Genomic DNA, 18,183 nt, shown 5'->3' with positions numbered 1-18,183 from the left:
TCAAGATAAGTAGTGGCATAACTGATTCCAGTCCAGATGTTAGCACATATGCATGGATATTGGCTATCAGGACTGGGAATTCTGACTGATATTCCCTTCCTTGTTCTGAAGTGATGAGACTAGTACATAGATAATTGAGTTTTTGCATGCATTTCATTATCTCAAACAGTAATCTACCTCTGGACCCAACATAGCTGCTGGATCTGTGATAGTCAGCATTACTTCATTGACCAACTCCATAGGAATGTCACCCATCACACGCATCCTTTTTGCATCTTCTAGGGTCATGGTGTCAGACAGTTTCCTTTTCTCTCCTGTAATGGAGAAACAATTGTCTTAAAGTATTCAAACACTCAGTAAACCAGCTGATTTATCCAATGCACAGCTCTAGACAAGTCCCAGATTCAAACTCGTCTGCACTCAAGTTAGCTGCTCTCACCCAGGGTCGGTGATCGGAGTTCTACAATTAGCCTCATTGCTTCTGGCCAAGGAAGGGAACATTAGCCAAAATGTTTCCAGTCCAGGAAGCACATGTGCATGTGCAAGGATATTGAATGAATACTGGATTGGGATGCCACCAAGATCGAGCAATCTCCCACATTCACAATTCAAGTTTTTTGCAGAAATAATAGCTTGATCTATATCCGTTGTGATTTCCTCCTGATTGAATTCCAGTAAATTCATTTCTATTAGCCACTGGATCACAACAAGGCTGTGATGACCCCTGCTGCTGAATAGTCTACTGACCCAAGCTGCCCAAAATCTCTCTCAAAAAGTAGCTATTGACACCCATGAAATCATATTCCAGCGGAAGTCACCATGTTCAGGAGAAGAAAGATGATGGGAGAAAACTGGAGGTATAATTGAAGAAAACAAGCAACATCCCAGTCAAAATCTACATTCATCATCCTCCACCTTTTGGGAGTAGGACTCTTTGTCTGTTCTTACATTAGTCTGCATACCAAGCTCCCAATCTATGCTAGGTTACTTGGGAAAATGAAACAAGAAAAGACAAAGTTCTATGTAAGGGAAGGGAAGGAATCCAGGGGCAAATCATCCCAGTTTATTCTCATAACACAGAGTGGCACTGGGAAAGACTTTGAAATAAATCAACTCTTATTCTTTGGTCAGGGAATGGTGCACAATGTAGGAAAAGTGAAAGGAGGTAATGGGAAGAAAAGCTGGCCAACCTTCCTTGACTGACATGGGTCATATGGAAAGGATTTTGAGACTTTGAGGGGGAGGAGAAAAGAATATGTATATACTGCGAAAAGTTGAAACAAACAGTTCTGTAGCTGTGCTAGATATTAAATCAGACATGATGTAACACATTTACAGGGATCTCAAAAGTTCACTTGTTGGGGATTAACAGTTTCCTCTTTTTCATCACCATACAAAAATGGACCATCAGGTCCATTGGTTTCCCCCAATGTGACTGCTTTGCAGAACGCCTCTGCTCAGTCCACATGCATGACCCCGAGCTTCCAGCTGCTTGCCATGTTAATTCACCACCCTGCTTTCATGCCCACATTCCTGTCCTTGGACTGCTGCAGTGTTCCAGTGATCCTCAACGCAAGCTTGAGGCACAGCACCTCATCTTCCGATTCGGCACTCTACAACCTTCTGGACTCAACATTGAGTTCAACAACTTCACAGCATGATTGCCTTTTTTTAAAATTTTACTTTAGAACCATGTGCCTGTCTTAAACTGGTTTTTCATGCTAATGCTAATGGATAGAACTGTTCATTATTGTCATTAACGCTCTCTCTGGACTAATTGCTTTGTTTTTTTTACTACAACTATTAGCACTACCTTTGCCTTCATTCTATGACATCTTTGTCATTTAATCTCTCCTGCCTTCTGCCCTATCACACACCTTCCTTTTTGTTCTTCTTTCCCCCACTTTCCTTTCACTTGCTCAAAACCCATTACATTTCTAACCTTTGCCAGTTCTGATGAAAGGCCACAAACCTGAAACATTAACTCTGTTTCTCGTTCCACAGATGCCGCCAGACCTTCTGAGTATTTCCAGCACTTTCTGTTTTTATTTCAGATCTCCAGCACCTGCAGTATTTTGCTTTTATATTAGACCATCAGGTCACGACATTTAAAAGGCAAATTTCCCAAGCACTGTATTTTTGCAATATATATATATATATATATATACACACACATACAAGCATTACGATGGTACATAAAGTTGCTAATTTAAAATATATAGATAAATAGAGGGCTCATGCCACCATGTGTCCAAGATGTATAACTACATTTTAAGAAAAGCAGCAAACGTGATGTGAACAGCAGTGACTGATCTTGGCAAGAACTGCTAAGTCAAACCTTGAATATCTAACTAATGCCACAACATATTGTTTATTATCTAGCACTTCATATTTGCTCCTTTCCCTTTGTTATACTAAATGGCAGGTGCTTACTCGACAAGTACCAAGCACTACAAAGCTGGCTCAAATCCCCAATTAAATTGACTGCTATATGAGAGTGTGGTCTGATTTCAATTGAATGTCTTACGCATCTTAACTTGAATAGACAAACTTTTTTTTAAAATCAAGAGACTTCAAAAAAATCCTAATACTACAACTTGCATGATTACAAGCTGCTCTGCAGAAAGGATTCTAGCATCCCATCACTTTACATGCAAAACATGCATTAGTTATATAACTGCATTACAATATTTCTGATTTTTCTAACACGAATATCAGATTAAAAAAGAATCTTACAGCTCACGGTAACGTAGTAAATACCTGGTTCTGGCTCAGAAACCCCCATGTCAACACTAATGGATGCTGGACTTGAGCTACAATTGATGTTTCTGCTTGATGTAGGGATACTAGGCACTGGGGACGGACTAACAGCTGAAAAATAAAATGTCAGTGGTAAAACATTGTTTTTTAAAAACACAAAGTTGCTATGAACAAACACACATCACGTGACAAAACAAACATATATAACCGTGGAAGATGACCTGCTGTCCAAGCTACATTAAGTGATGCACATTCAACCCAGTCAGAAAAGACAGACCTTGAGCACTATTGGATATCTGCAGTGCAGTTCCAGCTTCAAATTAGTATGGGCAAAGTGCATTAATCCTTTGAGGACCAAAGCAGTATTAAAACACAAAAATCTTATATACCAAATGAAGGTTAGGAATTAATAAACACGCTACTGTACTACATATGTCTCTCACATTCTACTTTATAATATTTAGCATTACCAGTTCAAAAGGATCCATTTTATAAGATAGTAAGCATGTAAAGTTGAAAGATGTGAACAGCCATCAGTACTCTTCAGGTTCAGATTTCTCTCTGGTATTTCAAACTAACAAATTAGGGAAACCCAAATCATGTTCCTAGGTTTGTAGCTAAGTTACAGAATGCAAGAAATGATTAGTAAAAAAGCGTATTTTTTTCTGCTTTGTGCCCTTTGTTTTTCAAAGATCAGTTTGTTCGAAAATACTATATGGTACTGTACAGTAACTAGATCTCACTCATTCTATCCTTATTTAGCCCAAACACGATGAAGGCTTCCTAAGTGAGAAATTGGACTCATTAGCTGATGGAGGGTCCTTACTGCTGCTTTTTCGGGGGCACGAATGCCCTCAGAGCCCCAAAATCACGCGCACACACTTATGGGATGAATCACACCAGACAACATATTATTGCAGGCGTTAACACACGCATTGTGAATGTCTACTGGAAGTATGCAGAGCAGACGGATCATGACATCAGTGTGCCACACTGATTTGATGCCAGCGGTGCTATTTTGGAGCTCAACGCTCCAGCCGACCCCGTTCAGCTGAACTTGCGTTCAGCAGCAGTAAGGACCCTCCATCAGTGCCATTTATAGGGATCAACTACTTAACAGGCTAGTTGTTGGTTGATTTCTTCTGGCTGTTGCTATGATTCTATAAGCATTTGGATAAGTTCTGATGAAGGGTCACTGACTTGAAACATTAACTCTACTTCTCTCTCCACAGATGCTGCCAGACCTGCTGAGTATTTCCAGTATTTCTTATTTTTATTTCAGATTTCCAGCATCTGCAGTATCTTGCTATTATTATGGATCGTTCTATAGTTGTTTCAAGTTGCAAAAATCTACAAGGAGTGGTGGGAGACGTGAAAGACTTTTTGATGACGTTAGAGTTTCTGCACAAACCAGATGCTCCTAAGTATGGATGCACGATTAGGCATTCGCTTTGGAATACAGCATGACTTGGAGAATGAACAGAGGCCACACAATGCAGGACAAGCCAAGGGAAGAGGGAGGAGCAGGAGGGGAAGAAGTGCTCTCAGCAAGAGGCCTCATCCATCTACCCAGGGTGTTCAAGGAGTAAGTCTCCTATCAGAACCTCAATAAGGTACACGTGCGAGGCATCTGCGCTTCAGTCAGGATGTCCTCACTGAAATCTGACATCTGCTGCAGCCACAACTGTAACCTCATAGTAGGGCAAGAACCTCATTACTAGTGAAGGTGATCATAGTGATGAACTCTTATACATTAAGCTCCTTCCAGGCTGGAGTTGGAGATATTTGCAACATCTTGCAGTTTTTTGCACACTGTCGAGTAAGACAAGTCACTGAGACTCGACTGAAAGAGAGCAAACTACATTTTATTTTCTTGTGCCAGAGACAAGCAAGTGGAGCGAGCATGTGACTCACTAGAATTGCCCATGGTGTCGGGTCATTGACTGCACACAAATCGCATTGCAGGTACTGCATTTCAACTCTGCCCTATACAAGAACCGAAAAGGATTCCACTCCCTCAAAGTTCAGCTAGTGTGTGACCATAAACAGCAAATCATGCAGATCATTACCCAGTCTCCTGGCAGCAGTCATGGTGCCTTCATTAGCGGCACTTTGCTGTGCCAGCTGCATGAACCATCACAGAAAACCAAAGGGTGGCAACTGGGTGACAAGGGCTATCTGCTGATGACACTGGTGGGCCACCCACGTGTACATGTACAGAATGCACGCAATGAAAACCATGCTGCCATTCGAAATGTGATATAGCAGATCACTGACATGCTGAAACACCACTTCAGCTGCCTGGAACCCCCTTGAAGAGCCTTGTACTAATAGAGAGGGAAGGTATTAAGATTCACTGCAGCCTCTTGAATACTGCACAACCTTGTCATCATGAGGGGACAGTCCTTGCCAAAAGCTATATGGCGGAGCAGGCAATCTGGACAGCCCCTTGCTGCCTAGGTTATCTGTAAAGAACGCATCCAAATGTGATACCAGAAACCACAAGCCCAATTCACCATCCAGGAACCTTACCTCAGTCACTAACCATCACAGCATTCACTTGACAACAATGCAAAAAAAGCCACCACAAATAAACATTTCAAACCAAATTTAAAAATGCATACAAAAGTTAAGCAATCACCCTTGTGCATTTCCTTACTGTCTTCCATGTGTCTTTGCCTTTCCTAGTGCTCCTACTCAATGCTACCCCAGTGGCTGCAGCATGGCTGGTGGATGGCTGCTGACTTTCACTGGGGGAGACTGCAGATGTCCTTGGAAGACAATCTTGAGCAGCTCTGGGTCAGACTGCGCGATCTCAGCATGGACCGCAGCTGTCTGAGCTGGTTGGCTGACAGAAAGCAGCAAAGGCACTGGCTTGAGTGGCAGGGGTGGAAGGAAGTATTCTATCTTCTCTCTGGAAGACTGCAGGTTCGTGCTCCATGAAGCCACTGCCATTCCCCCAGGGTGATGCCTCAGCAATCCTAGAAGACAGATTGCTGGACTGCTGTAACTTCCTGCAAGCCCCTTTGTGCAGCTGTCTCAGTTAAAGCAGGAGTGTACTGGCAAAAGGTTAATGATGAGTGCATGCACTTTCTGTGTTGGAAGTCCATAGTCAGTGAAGACAGCATCAGGCTCAGTTGCGATGCTGCCCACTGTCAAATAGCCTACGAAAGCTGCTGCATCAATAAGAAGCATTTAGATGAGACAGCAGAAGGTGACCAGTACCCTTAGAACTGTGTCTCAGCAAATATCAATACGGTCACGACAAGAAGGAAAGGAAAAAAAATAGGCAGAAAAAAGGGCAAGTACAACAGAAATACATGAATAAATGCACAGGCAGTTGTAGAGATTGTTAATTATTTTTGCACTCAAGTCAAGGAATATCAGTGCTGGGGAACAGAACACTTCTTATCAAGCATGCAGGGTCAGCATCAAGCCTCATTACTCAGAATCTCACTTGGAATAGCACCCTCTCACACCAGAGAGACATTTTTGCATTTCAAACACTAGTTATCTCATGACATCACTGAATGAGATTGCCAGTTAGTGCTGAATTAGGGACAGTTTTGTACCCAGCCCACAAACTTTTTATAATTATTTCACATAGAAGACATGGAGCTAGCAGACAAACTTTCATTGTCTGGGCTCTTGACAGAATCCTCTGATGCCTGTGAGAAAGCAGACATGCAACGACCAGTGATTCCAGAGACAGCTACCTGACTGTTGTCCCAGTTGTACTCCTTCTGCAGCAGATAAAGTGAAATCAGAATCCCAGATTGGAGAACTCGGGCCATAAATCTCTTCATCCAGCATAGACAAGAATCTGCAAGAAGATAAATAAAACAGAGCTAACATTACAAATACTGCAAAATAAAATTACAATATTGGAAAAATGGTCACTCATCTAAAAATCATAATAGCTGTTAAAATGTCTTAAAATTTGGCTTAACACAAAAACTCCAACTAAATTTATGACTGCCAGTTACATTACAGAGCTATTAGAGGAACCACAGGGTTAACTTTCTAACCTCTTTTACAAGAGCTGATTTACTTCAAACAGTTGCATTTCAGGATAAAGCAACTAAAATTTCAAATACCTTAAGATAAAGGTTATGTTAGCTGGGCAGTTAAGTGATGAACTGTTACATTTTCCAGAAATTGTATTATAAATTGCTCTTTGAATTGAGTTCAACCTTGCAGGGTGGATCAGGTTGTGGGGGTTCTCTACTGGAGTGGATTTTCACTTACAACTGGAAGAAAATAGCATTTAATCAGCAATACTGAGTCTCCTTGGTTCTGCCATATTGTTTTTTTTCTATGGTAGAAGCAAACCTGTAGTGTGTACAGCTAGCCTTGTACAACATATTTCCCACACAATGGCTCTACATGTCAGCACTTTGCAAACTTGTTTTACCAACATATTTTGGAGATTTGGAATAGGCTGGGGTGGGTGGAGGGGACACGGTTTCTGAGGCAAACCTGTTTTCTATGGTAGCTGGCTTTACAACTGCGCTTCTTTTACATCCTCAAAGAAAATACAACAATTGAATTGAAAGTATTAACCCCTTACTTTGGGAAATGAGTGAGGATGAGTGTTCGTTTTTCTGGCATCAGCTTATCTTTCTCCACCCTGAACTTCTCAAGTAGCTGTCGTCGAGTAACCGTGAAGATGGACCGAAGCAGCGTCCTCCCAAAGACCTGTGTGGTTTCATATCGAGGAAGACTGTCACAGCTTTGAGGGACATGACAGTAGCAGAGCCACCTGGAATGCAAAGAAAATGAAAATTTAAAAAACTACTACCCTTGTATTCTTGCAAATAAACATTCAAAAATGCAAGACTGAGACTGTGGGAAGATTGAGCCTTGGAAAACCAATGCACAAACTTTGTTATACTTACTTCCAAAAATTAGCATATTTTTCTTATTGAGTGACAAATCAAGGAAAATTTAGACCTATTGTACCACTGATAATCATCAGCCAGATTGTCTTCCTTTCTTTGGTACTTAAACTGCCAACACAAATTAGGAATTTTGTAACTGAACATGAAAATAGTGAAGTGAGAGATGAAAAAAACCTTACTGCATAGAAGGGGAGGTTCTCCTAAGACTGGTGCGAAGGTGTATTACTCGAGCAGAATAGAAAGGGCTTTACATTTGCTTCCAACTGGTACACATGACTTGGGAATGCTCATAATGGACCGCCGTCCATTTCCTTCTATTAGTGCTTATCTGAATCAGCTTAAAATTCACAAAACAAATTAAGAAAATGTGTTAAAAACGAAAACCATACTTATTCAAAGGAGCAAGAGCCTCCATCTCGCAGAGTAGCTGATTTCACACAGATCAGAAGAGCACTGTTGATAGCTATCATTTGCGTTTATACACAAGAATGAAACTACATCCTCCCAGTCCGTGTGAGGTTTTACAGTTTTAAGTGGAGACAATATTCAGCAGGAAAGATTAGAAAATAAAACAGAAGCTCCCAATTAGCATGTGGGAACAAGTACTTAATACTATCCCAGAACACACCATCAGTTTCCTTCCTTCCTCCCTCCCTCCCTCTCCTCTGACGGACCTCAGTTGGTGTTCATATTAAACCTGCTTACCAAACTAAGACACTCTAGACTCCACAAAGAAGCCTTTGAATCAAAGATAATTAAAATACTATGCCTCAGGTGGCAAAGTCATGCAGTCAATTTGAACACTATCCATTCCCCTTTGGGGTTTAGACCATCCTGTTCTAACAGTCCTTTATGAAATGAGTTGTGGAAGTCTCAATAAATTTCTTAACAGCATGTGAGGCCAACACACAAGAATGTTCACTATTTGGCAAACCAACTCAAAGGCTATTATGATAAGTACAGCAGAAACTGGAAGTGTCACAATGGTTCAATAGAAGGTTCTTCCAAAAGTGGGACAGCGACATATTTCTGAGCAAAGTAAAGGGAATTTTATTTCACCTCGGGCCTGTCAGAACTTGATGCTCTCACCAACAGTTTCTTTCATATCAACATTCTTCACCTTAATGAGCAAAAACTAAAAAAAAACTGAACATTCATAGACGTACTTGTAATGCTTCCCAATACCTTGTATAATTAACTTTGTATGCATCAACATCTTCGTTCTGGGATCTCTGCCGGAACTGAGATGGAGTTTCTAGTTTCCAGTAGTTCAAACAGAGCAGGAACATTTTGGACAGTTCATACATAGTTTGCTTTTCCTTGGCAGGAATGTGGCTGAACTTGTACTGAACAAAATTAAAAATTCCCTGGTAGAAACACAATATCAAAGATTTAAATCCAACGAATCTTCACAAATTTACATCCAAGATTTATTGCCGTTATCTTCCCCAAAGATGCTTTACTTTTATTCCCTTTGATGATTTCACTCTTGGCCTCATCGTGATCGATTTTAACTTTTGGATTGCCAACTGGTTAAATGAGTTGGCTACCATTTTGAGGCTCAGGGTTCATTTAAATAAAACTACTGAGCTGCCCGCCTCAAACAGACCTCCTAGTTCAGGCTGGTGCAATTTTGGATGGCTCTGAGAGTACTTTAACAGCAGCAAGGCAACTATGTGGTTTGTGTTGCTTTTTTTTTGATAAAAGAACTACTTTCCTCCCCACTAGACTTACAAATTAGTCAGGAATGTTTAAAATTTAGACGATGAGTGGAATATACTTCTCGGTCACTCATAATCCAGACAAAACGACAATTGCACTCTAACTTGCTGTGCTAAAATCTCACCTGCTCAATGCTTGGTTTTTCAAATGGAGGGCTTCCCAACTTTCCTTCCACCACAGGACGTGCCATTTGCAAGATACATTTCCGTAAAAGCTAACAGGAAAGAAATAAAGTCAGCTCCTTGCCTCGTTACAATGCGTGCAAATACAGTACCAATGGATGCAATTTAGGTACGTGTAACTTCAAAGTGTATTTGCATTAAAATTTTTGGTTTGATTTGCTGCACAAGCTTATAAAAATGCTTGTTCTCTTCTATTAATCCAGTTTGTCTGGACAGCTTTAATGTTATAACACGTTGCTTTCAAGTCTGTTCCAATTGATCCCAAAGTCAACATACAAATTGCACATTTCTCAAAGCACAGTAACAGAAAAAACAATTACTAACTGAGTCATGCTTTGAACTGATCATTGATCCATCCAGATTACCCTTCCAAACATTTCATTAGGGTCCTTTCTGTGATTCTGGAACTAATAATTCTATATCCCACTTACGAAGAGGAATTCATCCAGATATGTTTTAATACTTGACCAGATTTTATACATCATCACCCTGACTGATAATCCATTCCACAAATCTATAAGCCTCTTCCAAAGTAAGTTTTATACCATTATTTTATCCTGGTACTCATGACTTTAAAATATATTCCCAGTCCTCAAATCCTGTGCCTGACAGAACTTGAGTCCAAAATTTGTCATTGTTGTGAAAATCTTGAAGAACTTGACCAAACCCTCCCCGTCCTTCTCTAGAGAGTAAAGTCTGGCTCACCCCTCTAACTCCAGGAGCTAGCTGACGAACTCTCCTCTGAACTCCTACCAGTAATTCCACTGTACACGGAACATACTCTCACCAATCCGGATATAACTTCAACATCACCTCCTTTGTCTTACATCACCGCCACCTAGACATTATTTGCTTTCTAGGCTACCTGTGAACACTGAACTGAGTTTTAACAAGCTATCCACCAACTGCTAGATCTGCTGTTAACTCAAATACATCAACATTTATTATGCACTTAACACATTTTCAATTCTTCTATTTAATCTTACTTTACCCTTATCTGATGCCATAGTTCAGTAATAGCACTCTCATCTGAGTTAGAAGGTTGGGGGTTGAAGCCCTGCTCCCAAAACTTGAGCACATTATCTAGGCTGATATGTCAATGTAGTATTGAGGAAGTGAAGCATTGTCAGAGGCACCGTCTTTCGAACAAGACATTAAACCAAGGCCCCATCTCCTCTCAGGTGTACATGAAAAAATCCTATGCTACTATTAGAAGAACAGCATAGCAGTTCACCTCATGTCCTGACCACTTTTTACTCCTGAACCAACATCACTAAACTGCTCATCTATCTAATCTTATAGCTGTTTGTGGGAACTTGCACTGTCTAAATAGGCTGCACTGTTTTCCCTACATTATAATGTTGACTACGCTTCAAAAAGAACTTGGAAGCAATTTAGGACAACCTGATGTTGGGCACGTATATAAATGCTAGTTCTTCCCTTCCTTTTTCCTGAAATCTTACAACTGAAAGAGTTACAAATAGCAATGGTATGTGTATGTATGCTCACACAAAATAATTCAATTATTCACAATTTAAAAGTTTCAAAACGGTTTACAAATATTTCATATTCATAGTTTATTTTACTCACTAGATCTCTCAATTTACATGCGACTCAGCTCATCAATTAATCGCTTCTCACATTCGTAAAGTAGCCACAGAATGCACCGTTGCCACTGCAACATCCCTTACACATGTAGCTTGCATTTGCAGTCAAAAAGAAAGTTCTTAGACTTAACCAATGCTTAGCAAATATTTTCTCCAAATAACAAAAAAAATATAAAACTATTGTTCCAATTTCCTAGATGGCACAAGTTACAGCAGCCAGAGAGTACCTATCCCAATTAGACTTACCTTGAAAAGATAGAAATAGACTTGTTTTGTGTCAGTGTCCTCCTCTTTGTGAACTGACATGAATAGATTCTCCACATCCACCACCATCCCAAGCAGCCTGTTAATCTCATCTTCTGAGACATTATCCAAGTGAGAAACATGGTCCGCTAATGGCCAAACATAAAAACATTATAAATGAGAATTATTTGTTTAGTTTTCTACTTGAATTATTTTAAAACAAGTTTTTATTTCTAAAACAATGTGCATTTATATAGCACATTTAACATAGCAAAACAGCCCACATGAGCATTACCCAACAAAATTTAACACATAAAAGGAGATAATCTTGGTCAAAGAGGTAGGTTTTTTTGGGGCATCTTAAAGCAGAAAAGAGAAGTATAGAGGCCAAGAGTTTTAGGGAGGAAATTTCTGAGCTTAGGTCCTCGTCAGCTAAAGATATGGCTGCCAATGGTGGAGAAATTAAAATCAGGGACGTGCAAGAGACCTGAATTGGAGGAGCACAGATAGCGCAGATGTTATAGGAGGTTCCAGAAGTAGGGAGCAGCGAGGCTATGGAAGGATTAGAAAACAAGGATGAAAGTTTTAAAAATTGAGGCGTTGCTCATTTCAATTCAATTCCTTACAGCAAGTCAGGCTATGGAATCTTGTGCAACTACATCCAACTTCACTCCTTATTTGAATAAACAAAGCAGATAAACTCCTCAAAACCTTCACAATGCTAATCTACAACTGGCCAAAAGTATGCCTACAAGCAGGTCTTCCATCGTACCCACTCTCCCTATGAGAAAGACCCCAAGACCCAGCTTGCATGCCTTTTTTGGCACAAGCAAGGTAGGTAACTTTGCCACATTGGGAAAATCACTGCATGAACCTCATTCCATAACAAACGTCAGCCTTGAAAGATGACTCCCCTCCCCCAATTTCCACTTTTCACACCAGCCACCCATGTGTGTCTCAATGAAAGAGGCCAAAATGTAGTGTTAATTATGCTGAATACGGAATAGTTATGCACTGTGGACCCTGTGCACACTATGAAATAGATTTAGTTGATGCAAACTCATTGCACTTATATCTGAAAGAGAGAAGGCTTTTATTCCATTATATTGGACTGGAGTCAAACCCTGGTACCAGAAATAAGTAGGATGCATGCCAAGTTGCTAAACCATCTAGTTTCCGCAAGTCTTGGGCATCACAGTAAAATCTCATTCTACAAAAATAGTTACCTAGTGTGTGTCCACAACTGCGACACTGCTCACACAGACTGGCAGCTGGCTGCTGAATATCCATTCTTGGGGCTGTCGGAGGGTTTGGATTTTTCCAGCCATTGCATTTACAAGTATCATTAGCCTAGAGAGAAAATATATGAATGAATACTTAAAATAACAGCCAAATATAGCTGCACTAATCACATAGATCTTGTTCAGTAGGGTTTTTTAATAAAAATAAATGAAGGCCAGTTTTATATATTTAATTTTAAGCTAATATTTATTACCTCTGTACATTTTGATGTGGAGGGGTCTGAGCTGGGCAGAGCAGTGTTTGGGGTGGGGGAGGGGTAAGAGTTGGGGTGAGGAAAGCTGTTTTATTCAATTATTCAATTTCAATTTATTAATTTTTTATTAGTTCCCTGGTAACCAGGGGATAATTCCCACGGTAAACATTGCCCCTGGTTTTGCACAATGTAATAATAAAGTTGAAGTGATACATTTTGGAAGAACAATGAGAAAAGGAAACATAACCTGAAGGGTACAATTCTAAAGGGAGTGCAGGAAAAGAGACCTGGGGTATATGTGCACAAATCATTGAAGGTGGCAGGACAGATTGAGAAAGTGATTAAAAAGGCATATGTATTCCTGGGCTTTATAAATAGAGGCATAGAGTACAAAAGCAAGGAAGCTACGATGAACCTTTATAAAACACTGGTTTGGCCTCAACTAGAGTATTGTGTACAACTCTGGGCATCGCATTTTAGGAAGGATGCAAAGGCTTTAGAGAGGGTGCAGAAAAGGTTTACGAGAATGGTTCCAGGGATGAAAGACTTCAGTTAAGAGGTCAGATTGGAGAAGCTGGGGTTGGTCTCCTTAGAGAAGGTTGAGAGGAGATTTAATAGGGGTGTTCAAAATCATGAGGGGTCTAGACAGAGTGGATAAGGAGAAACTGTTCCCATTGGTTGAAGGGTCGAGAACCAGAGGACACCGATTTATGATTGGCAAAAGAACCAACGGCGACTCAAGGAATATCTTCTTTAACACAGCGAGTATTTAGAATCTGGAATGCACTGCCTGAAAGTGGGGTGGAGGCAGATTTAATTGCGGCTTTCAAAAGGGAATTGGATAAACACCTGAAGAGAAATTAAATGCTGTGCTATGGGGAAAGGGTGGGGAAGAGGGACCAGCAGAATTGCTCTTGCAGAAAGCCAGCACAGACACCACGGGCTGAATGGCCAACTTCTGTGCTGTAACAATTCTATGATTCTTGGTTTTTAGGGAAAAATGTAACTAAAACAAGGAATGAAAATAACCAAGTGACATCATGGAGCAATTTTAATTGATTCTTTTGGGCTGGTTAAAAAAAATCTCAAAAATATGTTACCAGCATTAGAAATAAATTATAAATTAGAAAGGGAAGGTTAATCGTTTCCTTACCATTTATTGTTTTCTACATGCATGCTCTGAGATCTCCCACGGCATTGCCGAAGAGTGTGAGGAGGTATGCGAGACCAGGAAAGTGTTAAATGAAGTGAGATACTTGAAGAAAGTGTGCATTATAGATCAAAGTTAACATACATATCAATATATAGAGGGTACAGGAAGGTGAGCAATGGAATTGTAGGAAATATACAGTACAATATATAAAAGCATAAATTTTTTGCTTTTGTTACTGACCAATGTCATTGAAGATCAACTGGTATAAAGTAACCAATTTATGGGTGTTATTTACAGCAGTCAAGTGAAGTATTCATAGATTCTCTGGTAAACAGTGGTTTCTATTTTTCAGCGAAACTCCAGTTAATTATTGTCCCAAGTTCAGATGAACAAACAGATTTCCAAATATTTGATCAAATAAAGGCAACCTATCTGTATATTTGTTCATCTAATGTTGCATATTTCTATTCATGAATGAATATTATATAATGCTTGGGATCAGCCTAATCAAGCAGGGATTGATATGAGAATTGTTACAAAAATATGCAAGGCGTTTGTGTGTTTCTCAGTACCAGGCATACAACAAAAAACTGTAGTTCAAATCACAGTACAATAATACTTCAGTTCAAATCGTGTAATTCAATTAGAGGAACTTACTAGTTTCTTCCAAAGCCAACTGCTAAACAAAAGCTGACAATATTAGCAATAGATTCCCAATAGTATTTATACATTAATAACCAGTAAGAGTACATTTCAAAGGCGCAACATTTCTCAGGACTGAAAATGAAAAATATGAGAGCAAAGCTCTTGTAATTTCTAATGTCATCAGAATTCCTCCATGTCTTCTTAAACAAATAGCTATTTATTCTATATTTGACTCTGGGTTCAGATGACTGATGTTATGAAAACACACTGCTCATTATCTATAAGCTCAGATGGGCAAATATCACCCTGCAGTAACTCTTGGAATTGTCTGATCAAACTATATATATTACACACAATAAATGTCTGGGAGGGAACTTAAGGTAATAATTCAATATAAAAGCACTACTTTTGTGCAGGTTTATTCGACACAAGAGACACAGATTTCAGCAGCAACTTAAATAGAAGTGTTGTAACCAACTGTATATAACATGATAAATATCGCTGAGGCGTCTTGATTGAATAGTTTACAAAGATGAAAAGGAGTTATCTTCAGCCTAGTGAACATATTTATCACACTTCAGTGCTGAGCAGAGCACATCCATTCTAAACATGTGTTTTGTTTTTAAACTGCAAGAAAAAAAAGCAGTGATTTGTGTTTTCCACTTTAGGAAATTGAGTTGAAACAAATTTGTAATATATCAGGACTATAGTGTATAATATAGTTATTTCAATAAGGGGCTTTTCTACCAGTTATAAATTCAATAACTGCTCTTGCAATTCACTACTCGCCATATTATCATGCATGTATTTATTTTGTGCATTGCCAATAACTCAACTGTCCTAATTTAGATCAATTTCAATCTTGTCCGATTACAACTTCTGAAACTTGCCTGTTCTAAATTTCTGCTCCTCCGTCTTCCAACACCCCCCAACCAAAAAAATTATCTTCCAGGTTTGTCAGCACATTACTTCATTCCACCAACTCCTGCTACCTTTCCTTTCCCAGGGAATCTCTCTGGTTACTCCCACTCCGTTCCTCACTCCTCCGAAGGAATCTCTCTGACCACTCCTTTCCCAAGACAACTGTGGCTGCTCGCATTCTGCTTTACTCTGAGGAGATTCTGTGGCTGCTGCCATAGAATTCTGTCGGACACTTCCATTACCATTCCTCTTCCAAAGAGTCTTTAGTGGTCCCCATTTCCCATTAATCTCTCTAGCCATCCAGCACTGTCCCTCTCTCATGAAGTCACTCTTTCCCCTTCTTTAAACATATAATTTGGTTTCTTTCAATACCCATTGATATCAATGATGAGTTCCCTATTCAGGCATTTTTAAATTTTTTAAAAATTACATTTTCTAAGATTAAGCTACTTCCCCCCTATTCTCAGACTTCTACACAAACCATTAAAAAATTGAGGCTTCTTAGGCGAATGTAAAAAATCTTGGAAGAGCAGGGACGTTCACCAGGTGTCCTGACCAACATTTAATACCTCAACCAACACCACAAAAAGCAGATTTATCTCACTGTTGTTTATGGGATCTTGCTGTGCACAAATTGGCTGCCATATTTCCCCACATTACAACAGTGACTGTACTTCAAAAGTACTTCAATGATTGTGAAGTACTCTGGGATGTCCTGAATTCATGAAACATGCCATATAAATGCAAATTTTTCTTTTAGATTATTTACTGCTGTCAATTAAAATCCTGCATCCAAATGAGCACAAGGTTTAGTGCGATATCAAATGAAATTTTATTTACTATTCTATTATTTTTAACCATATAGTCAACTGCAATTTACACATGTTTAAAAAAATGAAAATCCATAAGTAATCCCATAACAGCAGAAAATTGATTTCTTTTTTTAAAATGGTGGTATTGTCTTTTCTGTCTCAGAAGTAAATTATCTTTTACTCTCTTGTACCATAATTTCTTTTCACCACATGCCCTCCTTTACATCTCTCATGCTGTCTGTGGAGCCATTCATCTTTTCTTTCTCCCTTGCCTGACTGCTATCAGTAGACTTCTCCTAAGCACTGTATAAATTGGCATTTTTGAAAGTGCATTCAAAATACCTATTTGTAAAAGAAAAATTCATGACACTACACCTACCAAAATAAAGCAACTGATTTTTACCAGTTGTTGCTCATATTCAAATTTTGATCCAGAGTGCTAGTCCCAGATGAATAAACTAAATTATTCTTTTACGTATCAACAAGACCAAAGTCATTCTATTCATCTCCTGCTTGAAATGGCACATTTAAACTCCCAGAATTATCTCTCTCCCTGGCTACTCACTCAGGCTGAATTTCACAGTGGCATATTTGACCTTCGGTAGAGCTTGAAATCCAATATCATTTACATCGCCAGCACCACCAGTTTCATCTAACCCTGTACCATTAAGTACCCACAGGTCTTCCAACTCTCACTGCATCCACACCCATCTGTGTTCCACCTTTAGTGGCATGGTACATCAGCCTGCTTTCTGACTGCATGCTCAAACTCCCTAAATTTCCCTTTCTTCTTGTTTCTCCCCCACTTTCTACAGCCTTCTCTATAAAAATCTACCTCCAGTTAATGCTTTTGTCACCTCCCAAAACTTCTGCTCAGTATGTCTTCACCTTTGAAGGTGACACTTTGGAATATATGACGATATTTAAAAAGGTGTTCTTTAATCGCTAAGCTTACAAATTGAGAGGCAAGGTATTACCCAAGTGCTTTGTCTGTTCAAAGGGCCACTGAAAGCCTCTCCAACATATCACTATTTTAAAAACAATTCATTTCTGCCGATCTTCTGAATGCAGTGCCACAGGTATCAAACACCCTCAGCTTTCTAAACCCGTGTCAATTCTTCATGCATGGTCCCAGACAATAAGTGTACAGAGCTAAGAATGTTTTTATTGTAGGTGAGGCAGAGGGTAACTTTCCATTCTCCATATTTCAATTCTAAAATAAATACTGTGTCGCCTAGTTTAAGGAAATAATATTCTGAAAACATCTTAATCTCAGCCTGAGAGACACAGACTGAGATTCTGGACCGCTCGGCAGCCCCTTTACTCCAACACCGTGGCTCTATTCCTACCTTGCAAGCTGAGAAGACGCCGAGTTTCTCCAGCTTCTTGGCCCGGGGGAAAGCCCGGACCTGGGCCTTGCGCTGGATCGAGCGCTGCTGGCTGCTGCTAGCACCGGGGCGAGCAGGGTCGGCCGGGCTCGGGGCGGCAGGAGAGGGCGAGGCCGCGGCCTGGCATTGGGATTGATAAGGCGGCTGAGTTCGGGCCTGCGAGGCTTGCGATGCCTCCGCCATCACCGTGACCGCCCCTCCCCCATCCACTGCCATAACAACCAGCCGGAGCCGCCAATGCGCAGGCACGGGGCCAGGAGCATTCTGGGAAATGTAGTCTAACTCTTTCACAACACCCCCCCCTCCCCTCCACCAGTCACCATAAAAATAAAATTCAACAAGTAATTTAAGATT

General features: G+C 40.0%; 1 protein-coding gene across 2 annotated transcripts in view; it reads right to left on the bottom strand.

The window, feature by feature from the left end:
* kat2a (K(lysine) acetyltransferase 2A) overlaps nt 1-18,057 on the bottom strand; it is a 42,360-nt gene extending 24,303 nt beyond the window's left edge. For both annotated transcript variants that reach the window (XR_010969080.1, XM_068013436.1), the window contains exons 1-9: nt 17,791-18,057; nt 12,642-12,765; nt 11,419-11,564; nt 9,508-9,597; nt 8,847-9,028; nt 7,331-7,522; nt 6,477-6,583; nt 2,761-2,871; nt 178-314 (exon numbers count right to left, since the gene is read on the bottom strand). Coding sequence is in view for 1 of the 2 variants with exons in the window: in XM_068013436.1 (XP_067869537.1) it covers nt 178-314; nt 2,761-2,871; nt 6,477-6,583; nt 7,331-7,522; nt 8,847-9,028; nt 9,508-9,597; nt 11,419-11,564; nt 12,642-12,765; nt 17,791-18,045 (1,344 nt within the window). In the remaining variant the exon portion in view is untranslated. The remainder of the gene's footprint in view (nt 1-177; nt 315-2,760; nt 2,872-6,476; nt 6,584-7,330; nt 7,523-8,846; nt 9,029-9,507; nt 9,598-11,418; nt 11,565-12,641; nt 12,766-17,790) is intronic.
* Nucleotides 18,058-18,183: the final 126 nt, after the last annotated feature.

The sequence above is a fragment of the Heterodontus francisci genome, chromosome 33 (assembly GCF_036365525.1).
Source record: "Heterodontus francisci isolate sHetFra1 chromosome 33, sHetFra1.hap1, whole genome shotgun sequence".
Lineage (NCBI taxonomy): Eukaryota > Metazoa > Chordata > Chondrichthyes > Heterodontiformes > Heterodontidae > Heterodontus > Heterodontus francisci.
This window is presented reverse-complemented; position numbering and strand designations above follow the sequence as displayed.